Here is a 21,837-nt window from a genome sequence, read left to right on the forward strand (position 1 = left end):
CTGAGGCTAGGGACAGAGCCTGCCAGCAAGGAGCAAGGGTAAGGGAGTGAGAGGGGAGCAGAGGCATAGTGGGGACACTTCCTGTGCCCCCCATCCCCGAGTTAGGGGGGAATTAATTAAAGATTATCCCCCCAATACTTATATGCTATACATGGAAAACTATAACAAATGTATACATTTTCCATGTATGGAATCTAATTATTGGGGGTCATTTTAAATTGGAATAAATATGGTACTTTACGAGAGTTTCTTTCTTTTCAAACTGGCCAAAAAGAAATCAAAGCACCTGAAATTCCATAGGTATGATCATGAACCCTGGGAACTTTTCTCCGGTTGTTTTTGAAAAGGGTATTTCAGATATGCATTTATAAAAGACTATTTGTGCCAATGCAAAATGAAGGTACTTAGGTAGAGAGACAAGCCTCTACCCAGAAACTGCTTCCAGTGATGTGAATTGCCATGCAAGCAATACCCAGTAATACCTGACAATGTACAATTTTCACAAGGAAATTGGTTTGTCTACCTAAAAAATGAAAACCTAAGAAACTTCACAGCATCTCTGCAAATCGCAGTTAGCCGGACAATCTAATTAACTAACACCTGACTCAAATTCAGTAATCCATGTTTGGAAGGAAAGGGGAAGGAGGGAGGAAAGGAGAGAAGGGGGAGTAATTTGGATCATTTTTACCTTCCTCCCCCATATTTGAATTGGCCAAAGAACTAACCAACATCTAAACAATTTTGAATTAAAGATGGAAGAGTGATTTTCATTCACTTAATTCCTTCTTTTCGTTTTTTCCAACAGTCCCAGTAAGAAAGACAAGAATCACAGTGAAAAGAAGAGTCTGACACAAAAGGACAGAGAAATGGGAAGAACTGGTTGTGAAGAATGAGACATAAAAGCAAGTCCATTAACCGGATGACAAGGGAGAACAGCTCAGGAGAATTTTGTGGATTGGCATATTATGTACTTTTAAGAATTAAAAAAGCCAAAAACCTAAAACATTCTCTGTTAACCAACCCAGGAGTATAGCTGTGAGTTATATGGATAATTTCTGGGCTCATGCAGAGCCTGTAGACTTGCTTACATTATGAAGTTGCTGTCCCATAAGTGGAAACATGATGTATGAAGGATTTTTCCCGTCAGCATAACTGCCTTGTCTCTCTAAACATTTAAACTAGCAGAAGCCCTTTTCTGTTGGGGCAAATGTCCTGACTGGAGTTTTGTTTTTCTCAGTATCACTATATAAGCAAGGGAGCAGGATCTTTTCAGGCTGTATCTGATGCAACTTTGTCAGGAAGTTTGTACCTGGGGGAAGATTTACATTCTGAAATTTCAGCTTGCTGCTGCTAGGAAAGACAATGAACAGCGTATTCTGTTAAACAGAACTAAATGCAGAAAAGAAAGTTTGCTGTCCATAAAACACCATTAAGGGAGAGATTCTATGGAGTGCCTTCCCAATTCGTATCAAGTTGAACAGCTATTCTTGAAGTGAAACACTATAGAAGCATCTATATAGAAGTGCACTTATGTTACTTATTTGCATAGTAACCTCACCTGGAGAAGAGTGCAAAACAGCAGTTATTTCACCCGACAGCTAAAATGACACGTTTGCCTCTTTTGGACTTTTAGCCCTTGTCAGATCAAAAGCATGTAAGGAAGGAGCTTTAAAAAAAACAGCCTACTTTTGGAACCTACTATTTAGAAATCAGTACCTCTCATCATAGCAAAGCTACATGGCTGAAATAAATCCCTTTGATTACATATGCAACATACATCAATATTTCTACAGTCAAGTTAATCCTTCCTCTAAGCTTCTTATCCAAGATCCATCACATGAATCTTGGGAGAAGATTTATTATTAAAATATTTAAAGCAGGCTTGTAGCTAATTTGTGCTATTTTATGCATTGTGTGAATGGCTGACTGAATTCATATCTAATACTGAATCCAATTTAAATATAAGTACAATTGAAGCACAATTATGACAAGCACTATTCCAGACCCTAAATAAAGGTATTTTATCAACAGAAAAATCTCGCAAATGTGCTGCATCTATTAGATTATACTGGCACAGAAAGACTCTGCAGTCAAGGACTGGCATGTCAAGAATACTTTACCAAATCTTATGCCTCCATTCAAAATAAATAAATGAATTCCTCCTTCATTCCCTGCTTATGACTTCCCCTTTACATTCTCAATTCACCCACCTGCCCTCAACCTCCCCCTCCTTTGGATTAGAGACCCATTTCTCAACACAACAGGAAGCAGCTGTTCAGTTCAAGACAAACATTTGTTTATGGACATTTTAACTGCCTTCCATCAAGTGGATGTTTTAATTAATGTGCCACACCCTTGAAGGTGAAGCTAGGCTAGCTCAGGTTTCTCAGACTGGAAACTCTCTTCATTTAGATGGTTCAAGAGGGTGAAACTGCAGCTTGGGAGTAAAACTTCCAATCTTTTTGGCTGCTTACGGATGTTAAACTCCTTCCCTGCCAAAACAAAAAATGGCGCTTTACTTTAAGGTCAGCATGCCTCATACTGAGTGTGACACATGCTCAGAAGAGGTATGGCATAAGTTTGACCCAGCTCGCCCAGCATCTCTATAGACTGCGTGCTTCCGTGGAGCTTTTTGGCACTTTTATCTAAAAGCTGATTGACTCAGCTTTAGATAAAAGTGACAAAAAGCCCTCCTGGATTGCCTGATCTACGCAGATGCTGGGGAGCCGGTAAAGCACCATTTTTTGGGGGGGAGGGTGGTATTTCATATCTCTCTGTGTCTTTTGTTGCTATTTCCCCTTTATTTGATCCCTCGCAGTACTAAAAGGAAGAAGTTAGGAAAGACTACTGACTAACTGGTTTAGAGGCATGAGCTTTTATAGGCAACACTGCTAAGAGATATAAAAAGTGAGTTGAGTAGATCAATTGAAATGAACAAGTTAATTAACACTGCGGGGCACTAGGGCTGACAGCTAGTCCATGTAATGGGATAAGATTTCATAATCCTGTTTAGACCCGGGTTTGCATAATCCAGGTTATGGTTGATTTAGTGTTCTGCCATTTCACATCCAAGTTGTTTTTTAAACTATTTTCTGTTTGTTTGCTTAAGAACAGCTACCCTAGGGTTAGTGATGGAAACTTCAGAGAAGTCAAAGTGTTCTGACATGGGCTTTTTGTGTCTTTTTGGAATATATGTCAAAAATCAGTGATGAATATTGAAAAGGGTGTTGACTGCCACCGTTCCCTCAACTGTCTCTCCACTCAAAAGAGAAATAAGTCTGTGCTGTCCTGGAAAACAAAAAGATCTGTCAGATAGGGATATCCACAGAAAGAAGATATCAGGGGCCAGAAACCTGAATGGAACAGGGTGCCGAAGTAAAAAAGATAGGGCAAGGGTTGGCTTGGAGTTTGTTTGGAGGCAGATTACTAAAATAAAGTGAAAACTGCTCATTCAGCTGAAAGCAGAGGTGGAAGATAGATTAAAGCAGCACAGCTAGGGAGCAATCTCTGCTAAATAATTCTGGACTCCCATTACACCTTCCTGGTGCTGCAGGTCAATTCATCTCTATAACCAACTATAAGGGCCAGGGAGATAATGTCTGGGGAAAAAATATTATTTTTATATAAATAGGATCTGTACAATGAAAATGGTTTCTAATGCTTTTTAAAGTGTGGCTGGTAGCTGTGACATGATACTGGTGTGGAGAGTACAGAAACTATAACTTTAGTGATTTCATTGCTTATCAACAAAGAACAGATATATTGGGCTAAGGTTTCAGAACCACATAATGTTTATGCATATGTGGATGCCAACTTCTCTAGATGTTTTCTCTAAAGAAGTTGGCAAATGTTTTGTCTAGAAAATACTCTATAGTCTTTTATTGTTCATTAAATTGCAATAGTGTTCAAATGTGAAGACTGAATTCAACGGTAACGCAAAATTTAAAAAAAATTAGTCTCACTGTTAGTCAAAAGCTCAAGACAACTGTGCCATAATGTTTTACAGCATTGTATAAAATATGTCCAACTATATAAGGGCAGTGTTCCCATTGTCACAGAATGAGCAGATTTAAAATGATTTCAACCACCAACAAAAATATTTAATGTTCACAGTCTTGAACTTAAACAGGCAATTTTTAAAAAGCTGATATTTATCTTGATAAAGCTAATTATATTCATGTTGTTCCCTTTGAGTAATTTCAAGGCAACTGAAAAGAACAATGAGAAGGTGAAAGATACTATTCAATTTATGTTGTTTTATACATTTTTATGCTCTTTTTATAGTATAGGTTGATATCCTAAAAATCAATATGGTACTTGGTAAACACCAGTAAAAGACTGTGTGTACTTTACATAATATTAACTAAAAAACTATATTTCAAAACTTTATTTTCATATGTTAAGCATTCTCTGTAATGTAACTTCATATATATGGTTTTAAACTTTTTATCATTAACATCATGAACAATAGAATGATAAAAATGCTGCTCTAAGTGTAAATGGTTATATTTCAAACTGAACAGTCATCGTTTTCATGTTACAATAAGCCTAAGTCCACTCTTTAATTTACTTTGCTAAAGAATATGACTCAAAGGCATTTTAACATAACTATTTGGGCTCTGACAACTCAAGTCTTCCAAGCCTTTCATCTTGTGATATTAGAATGTTGATGCAGTCCTAGTAATTATGAAAGAAAGCTGCTAAAGGCTTTAAAAGAGAAGTATTTAGTTTAAATGATTTGGGTCATGAGACAGTCAAGTTAAGGAGGAGAATGTCATTGTTGCATGTCAACTACTGCATTGTGTGTAAAACATGCTGGACATTCTTCTGGACGATTATTGAGAATAATCAACATGGGGCCCAATTCTGCAAGAATCTACACGTTGTTACCCTTAATAATTAAAAAAAAAAAACCCTGAACACAGGTTTTATCACTTTGTACAACTGGTTTCATTTTCAGTTCTGTCAAGCACATGAGTGAAGAGAGATGTCAATAAAATAAATCTGACTACTAAACATCAATGCAAAACAACCAGGCCATTTTGATTAGCATATGAGAGTTATGTCATGAAATTCAGGGAATGATTTTGAAATGCATCCAGATTTCAGCCCAGTAAAATATGTGGCATAGCAAGATTGAGGAAACAAATTTTAAAAAGTAAAAAAAGGTTGGCAGCAGGGTGTATGTATGTGAAGGAGGGGGAGTGCACAGAAAAAAATCATCCTAGAGATTCCAACTACTTTTACCAAAAGCATTTAAGAGATGAAGTAAGTCACATACACATAGCTGCCTTACTTAACACGCATGAAGATTAAAGAAGCATTACACAACTTAGGCAGGTTTACAAATCTCTTAATATTTATACACTTCAGTGGGGTATCAACATATCTAGCAACAAAATACTTAACTAAATACTAAAGAGCTTCACTACTGCTCTTACATTCCAAATCAACTAATCCATTCCTAGATCACAAGATCTAATCTTTAGCACAAGTGTATCTTCATCGCAGTCATAAAATCACAGAAAATTAGGGTTGGAAAGGACCTCAGGAGGTTATCTAAGTCCAACCCCTTGCTCAAAGCAAGACCGTTCCCAGCTATATTATTCCACCCAAGACTTTGTCTACCTGGGTCTTCAAAACCTCCAAAAATGGGGATTCCACCACCTCTCTGGGTAACCTGTTCCAGTACTTTACTACCCTCCTAGTTGGAAAGTTTTTCCTAATATCTAAGCTAAACCTCCATTGCTGTAACTTGAGAGCATTGCTCCTTGTTCTGTCATCTGCCACACCTGAGAACAGTCCAGCTTCATCCTCTTTGAAACCAGCCTTCAGGTAGATGAAGGCTGCTATTATATTTCCCCTCAGTCTTCTCTTCTCTTCTCCACACTAAATAAGCCCAGTTCCCTCAGCTTCTCTTCAGAAGTCATGTGCACCAGCTCCTCCCCCCCCCCAACCATTTTTGGTGCCCTCCATTCATTGGACTTTCTCCAATTTGTCTAGATCTTTTTTTTTTTTTTTTTTTGGGGGGGGGGGGGAACGGGACTGGACACAGTACACCAGATGTGGCCTCACCAATGCTGAACAGAGAGGGAAGAAACATTAATCGGATTTTAGGCTGTATATTAATCCCAATCTCCCTTTTCTTCATAAAATTAAACATCCAATTAATATCTTTTCTTTGCCAACTTCTCAAAGAAAAGATTCTCTGGATTCATCTTAATCCAGTTTCCAACCAGGACAACACCAAAATGGTTCTGTTTGAATTCATTGTTTATTCAGTCACAGAAAACTTTGTAAGAGCAAAGTAAGTTATGGATATCTTACTATATCTGTTCTTTGGAATTACATAACATTTGTCACCCTGTGCTGAGAGGTACACAAGATTGTAAATGGGAAAGGAGTAAATGGCACAGTGCACTAGTTGATCTACTGTTCTATCAAGCAGAACCCAGAGAAATTTAAACCAGCCCTTTACCAGCCAGTTGTGAACATGAGGAGTACTGCAAGACTCAACATGGTCACAATCGCTCTGAACACTATCGTGTATTTGGTATAGGGAATACACTGGAGCTAACTGATGACTATCATCATCAGTCTCTGCCACTACCAAGATGTCTCAATGCCCAAAACAAATTGGCAGATCAGCAAAGAAAAGCTGACTCAAGCCCAAGACAGAAATAGAGAACAAAATACAAAGGGGGATTTGAACTAAAACCCCTGCCATTCTACTAATATTACCAGAAGGCATATGAATGCAGTTGTCCCAAACAAAATGCATACCAATAGTGGTAATAAAACATGTCATGAGAATACACATGCTAGATCCTTGTGAACTTAAATGTTTAACTAAACATGAGTAGGACTGAACTGCTTTAGTTTTCTGGGTTTCTGTAAATACATTTGAAGAAATCATTTTAAACTGAACAATTAAAAGATCTAAATGGTACTAAATGTCTAACCAGTACTTTCAAAATGTAACATGTCCAATATGTAGGACGTCAGAACTGAGGTCCTATGCTGCAATTAAGCAATTAAAAGCCTCACTTTAAGAACTTCAGTTGTCTAAACATAGAAATAAGTGCTAAAGACACAACATACATCCACTAGCTTCAATAGTGTTCATGATTTCTTTACTGTTGATCACCTGCGTTAACGAGGCAGGTGTGCAACCATATCACTGGCATACCCCCAAGCATGACAATGGTTGACATTGGGAAGTTGAATGATGGACTTATAGGATGGTCTCCCTACTTGAGGATGTTCCCAATAGAGGTGGTCTCTCATTTCAATGTGTATCAAAAATCTGATCACTGCTCAAGCCCAAAACAATGGGCACTCTCAGGAACCACAGGTGGTTTTTGCAGTGTGCTGGTCCCCCTCAAATGATTAAAAAATTTTAAGAAATAATTTGGAAATATTGAAGGCATATTTCTAAAAGTGCCCATTTCAACTAAACTTTAAGCTACTTAAACCTAGAACTGAAAAACTTAAGTATACAGAAAGTTACCAAACCATTCCAGCAAATCCTCAGGTACAACTCATATTCATGCAAATCAGTTCAAGAGCTTCCTTTTAATGTTAAAGTATATGAAAGCATGAGAATATGCAGATTAATCCACTACATGTTATAGAAATCATCCCATAATATTATGAAAATGTCTTATACAAAGAATTATAATAATAAAATTGCAACACACATTTACAATTTCCCTCAGGAATCTCAAACTCATCATGCATTTAGTCACTTTAGATCCTCCCATTGTTGGATGCATTAAAATAACATTCATGGGCCTATACTAATTGCCTGTCACCTTCCTTGAGGAGCAGGTGCCCTCTGAATCACTCCATTTTAATTCTTGCTTGCAATAAGAAAAATCCAATATTTATAACCCAAATGCTAACATAGCATCCTACCATCAACTCCAAGGCATTCTACTGCCAAACCACTTGTTTCTTGCCAAATATGCCTTCTTGTAGCAGCACATATTTGTGACACAATGGGACTAATTAAACAGTGTAGCCCTCAAACAGTAAAAACCTTAGTAACAGATTGGGACGCTAGAGTACTTATTTAAGCTCTCTAAATGTTGATAGATAAAATAGCATGATATCCAGAAGGGTTCAAAACCCCATTTTTTTTCTGTAAGAAAAAAAAAAGAGTTATACAGACAAAGAAGAAAAGAATACAAGGCTGATAAACCAAATCATTTCTCTGTGCCTCAAATTAATCTGTCAGTAGTCTAGAATGGATTCTTCATTTTGAAGTAAAATTAGAATCAGAATGGGAAGATTATCATAGGCTCCAACAAATTGTATTTAAAAGCTCTAGACCCAACCCAGGAAAGAACACTCAAGCTGTTTGCTTAAGCACATACTTATGTCATCTTTATTTAGCAATCTCCTGAATCCAGATTTAATAATATGCACAACACACAATTTTCCCTATTACTAAAAAAAAATAAATAAAAAAAAAAATTGTAAAACAAGCAAGTATCAAATTCTTTAAAGATTATTTCAAGGTAAAAGGACATTTGGACTTAGTTTAAAGAGATGTTTTCAGATTAAGTTGGTTGCTCTCCCAAAAGAGCTTGACAGAAGTTTATATTTAAATGTAATTGCTGCCAGAAATGCATTTGGAATATTTCAAATAAAAGGTATTATGACATCAGCCAAGACAACATATATTGTTAGCATTTTAAAAAGGTATTTTGTATAAGTAGCAGAGCACACTAATTTAAGCCATGTTTCAGAATTTGATGGCTAGATTTCAAGAGAAAGTCTAGAGTACATGCAAGAATAATCAAATAAACTGAAATTAGCTTTCCTCAGCTATAGATGTGATCAGAAAGTTTCTCAAGCTGATAGACATGCACTTAAGAGAAATGCAATCAAGCATATACACTATGACCACATTATTCACTTTTTTTTAATTAAAAAAAAAAAATCAGTTAAATGCATTTTGAGCAATGCAAAGAAATGTCATTTTTGAACAATTTAGATTGTAGTTCTAATAGAAACTGTTGAGTATATTAAAAAAAAACACATACTTTCATCTGATAAGAGGACAGAGAAATGTGTGTTAATTTTTTAACCCTTAAAGCAAGTTTAAGACAGTAAAGATTACTTGTAAAACATAAGTTCTCTGTGTTAAAATCAACAATAATGTCTTGAAACCAAGTAAAGACAAGAATTACTCTTAAATATCATGTCTCATATTATCTGCCAATAAGTTTTTAGTGATATTACAAGAAATATTTTATGGCTACAAGAATTCAATATCAATATGAAGTGTAAGTTACTTTGCTTGCAAATCCCTTTTGAATTACTTTGCGATGCAAAAATTCATGCAGTTTATTGGGGGCGGAAGGGGGAGCGAGGAGAAGAAGGCAAGCCAGGCAAGAAGTTTGCTCACTTTCAAAGTCAAGGAAAAAATTTGGCCCCTGATCAAGTTCTGTGCAAGTGAGAACTTTTAAAAGATTTCCCATTTGGTTCCTGAAAAAAAGAAAAGGAAAAGAAAAGGAGCTCTGAGCAAATGGATAATATTAGATACATCGCTTTGGAGAGCCAAGGTCTGCTGGTACCTGTATACTATAAATCACATTTAAAGGGTTCCTTCTCAACCAGCTGTATAATTAGGGAAAAGATTCTCTCATTATCCTGTAATTTTTTTAACTTACTTTCAAAATCCAGGAAAAAATGTGGATAGTTTTCAATTTCCCTGGTAAGGACTTTAAGAAGATTACCCATCCCAGCAAACCTAGTGAATGCAACAAAATCACAACACAGTTATATATGCAAAAGTAGAAAGTTAAACCTACGAGTTTGATACAGTCTGCAATATACATTAAAATTTCATGAGAAAAGCTGGAACTTAAGGAAAATTATGATGGCAGATTACATGATATTTTTGCATTTAGATAGAGAGATGCAATATGATTTACCATAATGGGTATTAGAGGGAGAGAAAAAAAAACAAACAAACCAAAAAAAACCCTGTCAAAAACCCTTCTTTTTTTTCCTTATATTTTTACTTTTCTTTTTTTAAAATGGGAAAAATCTCTTAAACCATAACTCTATATTTTCAGTAATGTTATGAATACTCGCACCCCATGTTAATAAAAGCACTTCCCAATGTCAGAGGAAAATGGCAAATTCAATGGAAAGCAAGTTGCTCAGTGACAGTCATGAAAGAGGGAGAGTTTCACCTACAAAGAAAACTTGTCCTTATACAGTTATATAGGTATGACTCTCAGGGACATTAGTTCTGGAAGAGTATGAGGAAAGTGTTTCTGGCTTTTGCTTAAACCCATTTAGCCATTAAACGAAGAAAAAAGCATACTTGTATCAGAGTAAAGACAATTTACTGCAGAATAAAGTGAGGGGGGAAAAAGCTTCTACACATTCTGAAAAAGCAGGGTGCTATCACACTTACCAATTACATGCATTTAAAAAAAAATTGTATCCAGTATACGTATACCTAAAGCTGAACCTTGTAATCCACTGATTACAGAGAAGCAAGTGTTATAATACAAGTTAAAAATCATTGATGTGGTCTCAAAAAATTATGTGTCTCTTTTTTTTCAGTTTATATTTTCAATAAAATGATCCAGAATTTTTGGCATTCAGAACATTTCTAATGAACAGACCGTCAAGTCCTGCTAAACAATTAGCAATACTTTGTGTCAAGAACATTAAAACATGAGGTACCTATGTTTTCCAGAAAATTATATTCATTTATATAGAGAAAGAACTACATTTTTACTTTCTAAACAAGTTCTGCACTGTATCACTAAAGTGTACTTCTCCATTTAGCCCACAAAAAGTGAATATCACATAAATGAAATGCAACTTAAAACTTAAATTATGTAGTTTTCCAGTAATTTAATATTTCTTCTTGTTAAAGTGGAACACTAGAATCAAATAAATGTACAGACCTCAATTCTCCCTCCCACCCATATTTTTGCATTTCGCAAACAGCATTAGATTAACATTAACATTTAAGGAAACAGATTATACCACCCAGAATAAAAAACATTTTGGATTCCTCACTTTCAACTCATTTCAAACCAGGCCTTACCCTCCTTGCTTTCATTTTAGACATCATCCAACCAAGCAATTTCTTCTAGTTCCAAGGTCAGTACTCTACATTCAAAGACTGCCTTTGTAGATGGCCTACTATTAGCAATTTTGTTGACAGCTGCCCCTTCAGCAAAAACTAAGCATGTGTTCCTACTTTTGTATTTAGTTGCCTGAAGTCTTGAACCCAAAACTCTTGTTTCTGACCACAGTAGTACAGCGTATCAGCATTAAGGGAAAAACTTGTAAATATATTTCAGAAAAGTACTTTTCATTTTCATTTTCTCTATATTTGAACTTCCATTTAGTTTATTTTTCTATGCTTTAATTTGTATCGATTTAGTGATTCAAACTGTTTTTCATTACAAACATTATATTTGTCCCTCTACAAATTGTAATGTTGATGATGCTGCTGCCACTTCTGAAGTTCTAGAATCAACTTTGACATCCTCTATCTACATGCCCTAAAACTACTGATGTGGTTTGTCATTTATGTACACAAAAAAGACACTTGATTCAGTTGGTCAATGAACATGTCATTGCCTTATTGTAATAGACTCAAAAGGGAGATTAAAATAAACAAACAGATCCATGATCCTATTTAAAATCACCAACTTGAAGAGCAAGTAAAGGGTTTTTGTTCTGAGAGAAAGTGACAGTTTCTTGTTAATCATCCTATTTTCCATTCCCCGTGCTTTTCCATGGAAATCGCTTCTTACCCACAGTTTGAATTTCCGCTGAATTTTCTTTTGAAAGTTCTTAATGCCATATTTTAAACCTTAAAAAGAATACAGAAATAAGAATCTACTTTGTAGAATACACTTTAATCAGATTAAAAAAGAATCACTTGTAGTAAAGGGAGATCTCTACAATTTGCTAGCTAATTATTTCACCTCTGGGGTTGCAAGTATAATTTGTCCTCACACTTACAAAAATGTATATGCTCCCAAATGAACAGCTGATAAGTAGTAAACCATGCACAGTTGTTAACTTAGGTGTTCAAGCACAATGCTTAATTTCACTAACCTGGAAAGTATGGATGTCCAGTACTGTGGGCTTAGTTTCAATGTGGAGATGAAACTCAAAAAACATAGTAAAATATTTCCACTGTAACATACTTAAAACAACTTCCAAATTCTACTTAATGTTCAAGCCATTTAAAATTGCAGAAATAATTTAGCTGTCAGTAGACTACTTTAAAACTATGGTGTGCTGATATCAGAACCTGGGCCTCATATTTTTATGCTTTCTTTTGCTTTTCAAACAACTAAAGTTTAGTTAAGAATTTCCAAACATCTGAAAAGGTCTCTTCTATTTTACTTATATACACTTTTGGCACAGTTAAAAACATCAAATTTATGTTTACTTTTTTTAAGCATCACACTAAAAAATAAATTAAAAAGAAACAGCGATAATAATTAAAAAATAAGCATTATGAGATTGTCAATATGCACTCATCTTTAGGTTTCTCCATCTTCCGAAAATATTAAGTGTCAAGTCAAAATGACAGGGTTCCTTTCATCCGAGGGCTTATTGGTGGGGCTCTAAAATGTTTTATTTCTGTTCATACATTCTGAAGATACTTTTTCCTCATATGGAATGTATTTTCCTTCCCCTAAAATAACCAATTGTTTTGCACCATGGAAAATAAACTGATTATTTAAAAATTTCAAAAATTAACATGGATTCAATCCAGTGTGTTAAACAATGCTAAAATTCATTTTTAGATACATATAATAAACATCTTAAAAGTAGGTATTGTGAACCTAATTTTGTACAAATAGAGTGAAGGTTGGATTCTTTATTACCTTGATTTACACAGGTTTGGGGAACATAACTTTTATTTTATAGTGTAATCTTCATCTATGAATGTATGCATGTCACCACAAACAGTACACTTGATCCGGTACAAACTGTGTCATTGTTGGTGATCAGGCTGCCACTTCTGAAGTTCTAGAAGCTGCTTTGACATCCTCCATACTGATATATTTATACAACCTCTAGTGTGAATGCAGCTATACTCCCATAAAGAGCAGTATAAATATGCCTTAGTCTTATATAGTTTATTTCTTTTCTATATAGAATAATCTGCAAGTACACATATACTTGCACAGCTTTATTGTATTATATTCACTATACAGGCAAGTTGATTAACTTTACAAGTAATTTATTTACTAAGCGTGAATATGAATGTCAGAATTTGGCTCCAAGAAACATTCACACATGAAATTCAGATACAGAGTCAGCTTATATTCCAAGTGGCTTTAGGCCAAGGATCAGCAACATTTTGCTGTCTTGGGCCAGAGCTTGGGACCTGACTCCCAGCTGCACCAGACAGCTAAAGCTCTCCACACTTCCCACGCTGCACTGAGGTAAGCACAGACATGAGAAGAGCAGCAGTGTGGGCTATGAGCTACCTAATTTTCTGTATTGCCCCAAAACTTCCTAGGCTAGATCCAGCTCAGGGGCTGTCGGTTGCCCCTTGATGAAGATAGCCTAACAGAACTTCAACTCATGTAGGGATCAACCACATTCAAACCTTTTTGGGGGGAGGTTGTTTGGATTCTGGAATCAAGGGACAATATAGACCAGGAGAAAGAAACCTCCCTTTTGATTTAAGGTCTCTGAAAGAAAAGAAGGACCAGTGGGGAGGAAGGATCCCCCTTTCTTCTGTCTGATCTATGTTTAATGAGGACCTATCTCCCACACCTGGGGCTTTAAAGGAACTTTAGTCTAGAGGACTGAAATAAAACTGGAAGGGACAGGGAAGTGTAGAACAGGACAAGTCCAGATAATCACAGAAATACACAGTCCTCAGAAGGAAGGACCAGGGATAACAACCAAGGAGACAGAGACATAGAAAGAGGATGACTGTAGAGTGATCCAACAAGTACAGCCAAGGACAGGATCAACCAGGGGAAACCAAGGCCAAAGAACCACAGAGTAAATAACCCGGTGGAGTTCAGGCAGAAGCCCGAAAGGCATTGCACATTCCAGACCAATGAAAAATAGTGAACAACCACCTGAGAGCAAAGGGGCAGAGTGTAAGGGAGGTGGAGCCCTATGGAAGATTGTGGCCCTGCCAGATAGACCTCTGTGCAGAGAACCATCCGTTCTCCTAAATAGTCTTACAACATCAAGGCGTGGTAGGTGGGCATGGAGGACAAGTCAGAGGTCAAGTGATACTAACGCAACAGGGCAGGTAAAGGGCACCCATCTGCTCACTGTGCCTAACTAATAGCTGATTGTGGGCAAATGGTAGTTGCTTGACTTGGGAAGACCAAAAAAAACAGGCTGGTGACACTGAGTTCAGTAGGAAACAAACACAGCAGCCAAAGCCACCTTCATTCCAAAAAACTGCTGTAGGACATATTAGTGTTTCTTGACTTATTCTACAGTCTAGCAGTTAGAAAACTTGCTCAAAAATGGAAAGATTATGGTTAAGGCCAACCTTCGCTGGATGGGTTAGAAACTCATGGTTCCCTACCTACCAGAAGATTTCAAAACCACAGACGGAAAGCCAAAGTACTGGCATTCTCAACTCCTTCAGTGCAACTGTGACACTGTTCAACTTACCATGCTATATTAATGAGGCCAGAGAAAGCAGTAACCATGCAAGCGCTCATGTGACAGCCTAACTCTTTAGCCCAGTAGTTAGGGTGCTTATCTGGGAGAGGGGAATCTTGTGTTCTATTCCTTAGCCCAGAAACTGTTTATGAACTTTTCCCTAAACAGTCATGAGTTCAATAATCAGTTTATTGATACACACAAAGAGTCATACTAATGCCTAGAATATATTATGGATGAAACTAGATAGGAACTACACACCAGAACAAATCTTCATAGAAAAAAATATAAAGGACAAAGATGCATGAACAATAGCAGGGGAGTATATTTTTCACCGAACAACAACTTCCTTTCTGACTTTGATTCTCATGCTCAAAGGGAATTCATAAACCTCCTCTAGAAGACAGGTCGGGGAACAGAAATGCATAACTGTACTAGACAGTAAAAATATTGATTTAAAAACAGACAAGGGTTTTACAGCTTATTTTAACCTAACATATTGCTACAGATCTCCCTGCATGTCACAAGTAATAACTATATGCTCCCTTCCTGGATAATTTTGTTTTGCCACTAATCAGATTGCTTATTCTATTGTACTTCTTTTGTCTTATAATGGCTCCTGAAAACACCTCTTCACTCCTGGTTCACAGCCCTCTTCCAAATAGGCTAATTTTAAACTCTAGAAAGACTGCAAAATAAAATATTAGGTAATTTGTAAGCACCTAGAGGACAATAAAATGATGCATAACCAATGCGGATTTATCAAGAATGCATCATATCAAAGGGAATTTTGTTTGATAAGATATCAGCCCTAGTGGTAGAGGTAGAAGCTGTACGAAATAATACTTTCGACACTGTTCCATGTGACACTTTCATAAGTAAACACAAATCACCATCCAGTAAGTGTTAATTTCGATTGGTCTCCAACTTACTGTGACCACAAGATAAAAGCCAAATCGAGACCTGTAAATCTGTCTACAAAACTTGCTGGATCTACTTTTGGATCTAAAGCTCTCACCCTTCAGACATTTGGCTTTGTTCTCTGCTAGTCAGCAACAGAATATTGTATTCCAGTCTAGAGCCACTCAAGTCATATTAGGTTGGTCAACACACCAGAACTCAGGAACCCAGATGTATATTAGTGCTGAGTAACAATGGCCATTAAAACATTTCTGCCAACATAGTAGCAAAAGTGGAAAGCCTGCTTAACCCAATTTATATGGAACTTTTTAATCTTCCTCCAACTTGTCTTAAATCCTGACACCCACTATGCTTTGTAACCTCATGATTGGTCAGTGCTGCAAGATCCCAGCCCCAGAAGCATTTCCCCACTCAGCTGCATGCCCTGCCAGTGCTGCTAAGGCCAGTCTCCATGAAAACCCTGGCCCCGCGCTGTCACAGCCCTGCCGCAGCAGGGATCTCCAGAAACCGGCTGCAGCAACATGGGCAGGGGCTACTGGGAAATGGAGTCTGCTGCAGGCCTGATCCAGCCCGTGGGCTGGACTTTGCCCACCCTTTGTCTAATTGCACCAAATTCCATCATACAGAATTGCCAAGACTTGATGATACACTACTAATATGCTGGACTGGAAAATTAAAAAGGTATAAAGTCTAGACAATTGTTTCTAAACTTTTTTGACCATGTTACCTCTTCTTTGCAAAACACTGCTGCTTGTACATTCTACACCTGATACACCTCTGTGTGCTCATGCTTAGCAAGAGTAGCAACACTGACATCAACACACAGAAATACCATTACTCAATATGCACGGACCAGTCAGAAGCTCCGCAGCCATTATTATATTTTAGGCATGCACCCCTTTTAAAAGCACCATGTTCCCCTGGGGGGTATATGAATCCCCGTTTTCAAAGCCACTGGCCTAAGTAAAAAATAACATAAATAATGAACAGTTGAAACACTATGCTAGGATTTATCAATGGTTTCCTGTGAAATGACTGATATTTGAAGTGGACTTTGCGCACAAATCTGCCCTCAACCCAGTTCTGTTCAATGTTTCTGGTATGCAATTGGTGCATTATAAACATTTTGGATGAAATTAGCCTAGAAGGGGCTGTTTTGCAGGATAAACAAACATGGGTAAATTAGAAAAATTGTTTAAAATAATTAAGATGAGATTCAATAGGGTAGTACACTTAAAGAAAAAATTCAGGCGCACACAGAAAAATTATATATATAGAATGGGAAATAACAGCATAGATTTCACAGACATTTCATAGACATTAGGGCTGGAAGGGACCTCAGAAGATCTTCAAGTCCAGCCCCCTGCCCCACGGGCAGGAAGTCAGCAGCAGTCATAGGATCCCAGCAAGATAAGCATCCAAATTTCTCTTGAAGGTGTTCAAAGTAGGTGCTTGAACCACCTCCAGCGGCAGTCTATTCCAGACCTTGGGGGCTCAGACAGTAAAGAAGTTCTTAGTTATGTCTAGTCTGAAACAGTCCTGGAGGAGTTTGTGACCATTCAACCTTGTCATCCCTTGGGGGACTCTGGTGAACAAATGTTCCCCCAGATCCTGGCGAGTACCCCTTATAAAATTATAGGCACCCATCAGATCACCTCTGAGCCTGCATTTTTCCAGGCTGAAGAGTCCCATAGCTCTCATCCTGTCATCGTAAGGTCTGTTTTCCTGACCTCTGGTCATGCGTGTGGCTCTCCTCTGGACTCTCTCAAGCTTCTCCACATCCTTTTTGAACTGTGGAGCCCAAAACTGGACGCAGTACTCCAGCTGCAGCCTCACCAAGGCCGAGTACAAGGGGAGAATGACATCCTGGGATTTGCTTGAGAAGCATCTATGGATGCAAGCTTTAGCAGCAGCAGCAGCATCATATTGATGGCTCATGTTCATCTTGTGGTCAATCATGACCCACAAGTTCCTTTCATCCGTAGTGCTAGCCAGAGTAGCACTGCTGAGCCTATAAGCATGCTGTAGGTTTTTCTTCCCAAGGTGGAGAACCTTGCATTTTTCAGTGTTAAACTCCATCAGGTTCTTGTCCACCCATTTCCTAAGCCTGTCAAGGTCAGACTGGAAGGTGTGGATGCTTTACCCCAAAGTTTGGTGTCATCAGTGAACTTGGCCAGTCCGCTTCTGACTCCAATGTCCACCTCATTAATGAAGATGTTGAATAATATAGATCCAAGGACAGAGCCTGGAGGGACCCCACTGGTCATAGCACACCACAACGATTGACTTCCATCAACCACCACCCTCTGGGTCTGACCACGGAGCCAATTCCCCATCCAGTGGACTGTGGTGAAGCTGAGGCCACAGCTGACCAGTTTTGCTAAGAGGTGATCATGGAATACCAGATCGAAGGCTTTTTTAAAGCCAAGATATATGACATCAATCTCCTCTCCCTTGTCCAGGTGATAGGTCACCTGGTTGTAAAAGGAAATAAGATTGGTCAAGCAAGACCTACCCGCAACAAACCCGTGCTGGCTATCCCTCAGGATGTTGCTATCAGCCACTCTGTTAAGAATGGCCTCTTTGATAATCTTTTCCAAGACCTTCCCTGGGACAGAGGTCAGGCTGTTGGGCCTGTAGTTTGCTGGATCCACTTTCCTCCACTTCTTGAAAATAGGCACCACATTGGCTTTCTTCCAATCTTTAGGCATTTCACCAGAGTGCCAGGAGTTCTCGAAGATCCATGCCAGGGTCTGAGCTACGATGCTTGCCAGCTCCTTGAGTACCCTGGGGTGTAAGCTGTCAGGGCCAACTGACTTGAAGAAGGTATCCAGCCTCTCAAGGTGTTCTCAAGGTGTTCCAATGTTGTCCTTGCTTTTCCTCTGGCTCCAGATAGGCAGCAGTACTATGAAACAAACTGCTTTGCCTTAATCCAAGTAGAATGCAAAATATCAACTTTAACCGCTAGTGGTGGACAAAAGTAAGCCACTAGAGTCTTTCTAACACTGCATGCACAATGAAAAAAACAAAATATACAACACTGTGAGAAAGATCAATATGAGAACTGTGTTGTCAGAGATGGTCTAGAAGTAAAACAAAATCCATGAACTGAAAATAAGAAACACTTCCTAATCATGGCTCATAATGAGAATTACAAATTTCAAATTTAGTGCATTACAATTTGTTACAAAAGGAATATGCTGATATTCCTTAAAATAGGACGATAAGCTTGAGAGTAATTAATTGGAACTGCTACTGGAAGCTTGCAATAAATTTTATACAATACAGTTTTCTTAAAATAGTAAAACTGATACACAGTAGTACCTTTATGTTCAAGCTCAACTTTATAATAAACCTGTATTTTAACTAATTGAGAAATTTGCATGGTAATTAATCATAGATTCATTTATGACACAGTTTACTCCCTTCATATTACAAGATGCACATTACCATAGAGGTCCATTATACAAAGAAAACAGAGTATTGTTCAGTGATGTGAGCAAAGTTAAACACATGCACAAAAGTAGACATTGTGCAGTTGTTTTGACAACCCTGAAATGTTACTCAGTGGATTTCCTGTAAAGGAGACATTTAAAACTCACAGACCAGTCTATAGACATTTGCTCATTCAACATGGCTTCACATGAAAAAGGGATAAAACAAGCATAGGGAAGTCTTTTGTTGATTCTATAGTGCCCTCTGCTGTTTGCAACCAAAACTTATCACAAGATAATATTCCAATTTCAAGTGTTTTTAATTATCCAAAGCATTCTACACTATTAAGGAAAAAGACAGCGTGAAAGCACAGTCTAAAAAGAAACCGTAATACAGAATTACATTTATATGGCCACTGACTAATTTCCAGAGCAAGGAAAAAGAAAACAAAAACAAATATATCTGTACCTTTAATAAGGCAGAAACATTTTCTCAACTGAAACCTAGAACCTGAAACAAAATCCAGTGAAATAAATTAGGAGTCTTTCAATTAGTTATGAGGTGACCCTAATCTGGTTCTTCACAATTCCATTGCCATTAACCAAAATAGCTATAGAAAAATCTGAATTCAGAAAGAAGAGACCTATTGCATACTGTGATGATTTTTTTTATATCAAGTTTCCTGAAAAACAAACTAACCCAAAGACTATTTTGAAATGATCCAATAGACTGCGTATTTTGTAATTTAAAAAAATACAGATTTTAATTGTATTTTTTTAATTTAAATATTTTTTTAAGTATGTTTACAATTAAAAAAGGGTAATTACTGCATTCTATTTTCAGGCTAAAAAACATTATTATAATATGGTAACACCATTTAAATTTAAAAACAGAATAAAGCAAAAAAGAAATATTTTGATGCTAAAGATTTAATGATAGACAAGGCACTGAACTGGTAGACGTCATTGGCTATGAAACTGGAACTGGAATTTGTTAAACCGGGTGCCAGCTGTCATCTCTCTTCAGGTAGAAAAATAATGTTGCTTCATTTCAGCCTATTCAATTAGTCTACTCAGAGTTAACAAAATAATTGTTGAAGAAACAGAAAAATGAAAGCAAGATTTCTAATTTCAAAAACACCATAAGCCTAGATGTGAAAGGCTGAAGTTTATTAGTTCTAAAACAGTCTAGAACGTAATGATCAGAAATGAGCGGCTGGTTCATAATGATTTGTTTTAGTTAATAAATCAGCTTCAAATAAAAACGTGATTTGATAGTCTTTTCTTAGGTCTCCAGCAAAATCTGAGCAATTTTGTTTAATACAAAATATAAAGACTATTTTTATGAATTTAAATGAATCTCTATATAAAACTTTTTAACTGTGATTTATCACCTCTATATAATCTAGCAATCATTTATCGTTTTAAAAAAAAGTAAAAATTAAGAATCTGATTTAAAGTATATTAGGCTACATACCTGCTTAAATACACATATATGTAGGTCCTGTTGACCAAAGCAAAGTGATAGATTAATACGTTTAGTCACAAATGCTTTAATAGTTACCAAGCAAAAAAAACAAAAAAAAGATACCAACCCTTTCTTCAGGAAGGGAACAAAATAGTATAAAGCAAGAAAAAAAGTTTCACATAAAGTTTTCTACTTGCTTAGTTAAATAAATCTATCCTGGGTTCTTGTTATCCGCATTTCCATGAAGGGCAGCAATATAAAATTGCCACTTGGGGAAGAAGAGCTACTTTTGTCAGTGCAAAAACAATTGCAGTTCATAATATTATCATCCTCCTCCTCATTATTATTATTAATATTACAGGGCTGTTCAACCCCCGGTCCATGAAGCCATGTAATCTGGCCCACAGGGCTCCCCAAGGGTTTGGAAGATTGGCCGTGAGAATGCCATCACTCTCCCCACTGCCAAATCTCCAAGCCCTGCAAGCTGGATGACACAGCCCTGTGTGCAAGCCCAATTAGTGTGCATGGGGCTAGGGCCTGATCTGTGGGCGTTGGCTTGCCACACGGCCAGAGCCAAGAGCAGGACAGCAGAGCCTATCTGCCACACCTAGTGCACATGGTGCCAGGGTTGGGCTGATCTGTGGCCCGTGGCCCAATGTATGCTGAACTGGGCCCAGTGACCAGATCTAGCCCAAAGAGCCAAAAAGTTGGGCACCACTGATACGCTGCACATTATTATCTAACATAACATTGTAGTATAACATTTTGCAATAAAATATCCGGTCAGTAGAAATCAAGCTTCTATTATCTAGCAACCTACTCAAGAAGGATAACTCAATATAGCTTCCTGTGGAGCCAGCCAATTCAACTACTTTAGTAATTTAGAGGAAAAAAAAGAACAGCTATTCATCACCGTGGAGTCAATTTGTAAGTGATTTTGTTCTATGTGAACCCAAATAATTTTCTTTTCTGTTTCTTCCTGAAATGAAAAGCCAAAACAAGTTTTCATTCACAGACCAGGTAGAGTCTTCTGTTTCAATTTCAGATATGTAAGATAAAACCAATGGAAATTAAAGGTTTCACAGACATTATTTATTTTTATTTTTTTACCCAATGGCCAGGCAGTTAGGGCACTTACCCAGGATGTGCAAAAGAGGTTTATTTCCCTCCCTTATCTTCTACTTCCCAAGACTGTGATGCAGTCACTATTCTATAGTATTTCCTGAAGTGAACTGCTCCCATCTGAACTGCTGAAGCTGTTTTACTTTTCAAGGAATATGTAAATATTTCCAAACACAGAGCCTAGAATCACAACACACAAAACTTCCTGAGTTGACTGCCCGATTACTGGACAAAAAAATCACTCCC

General features: G+C 37.3%; 1 protein-coding gene across 2 annotated transcripts in view; it reads right to left on the bottom strand.

The window, feature by feature from the left end:
- Positions 1-21,837, bottom strand: part of FAM49A (family with sequence similarity 49 member A) — a 50,495-nt gene that overhangs the window by 12,494 nt on the left and 16,164 nt on the right. The window contains exon 4 of one of the 2 annotated variants that reach the window (XM_006018790.3): positions 9,681-9,760. The exons of the other annotated variant lie outside the window; for it this stretch is intronic. Within the exon in view, the coding sequence (XP_006018852.1) occupies positions 9,681-9,750 (70 nt within the window). The 5' untranslated portion in view covers positions 9,751-9,760. The remainder of the gene's footprint in view (positions 1-9,680; positions 9,761-21,837) is intronic. 2 annotated transcript variants of the gene reach the window in all.

The sequence above is a fragment of the Alligator sinensis genome, unplaced genomic scaffold (assembly GCF_000455745.1).
Source record: "Alligator sinensis unplaced genomic scaffold, ASM45574v1 scaffold130_2, whole genome shotgun sequence".
Classification (NCBI taxonomy): domain Eukaryota; kingdom Metazoa; phylum Chordata; order Crocodylia; family Alligatoridae; genus Alligator; species Alligator sinensis.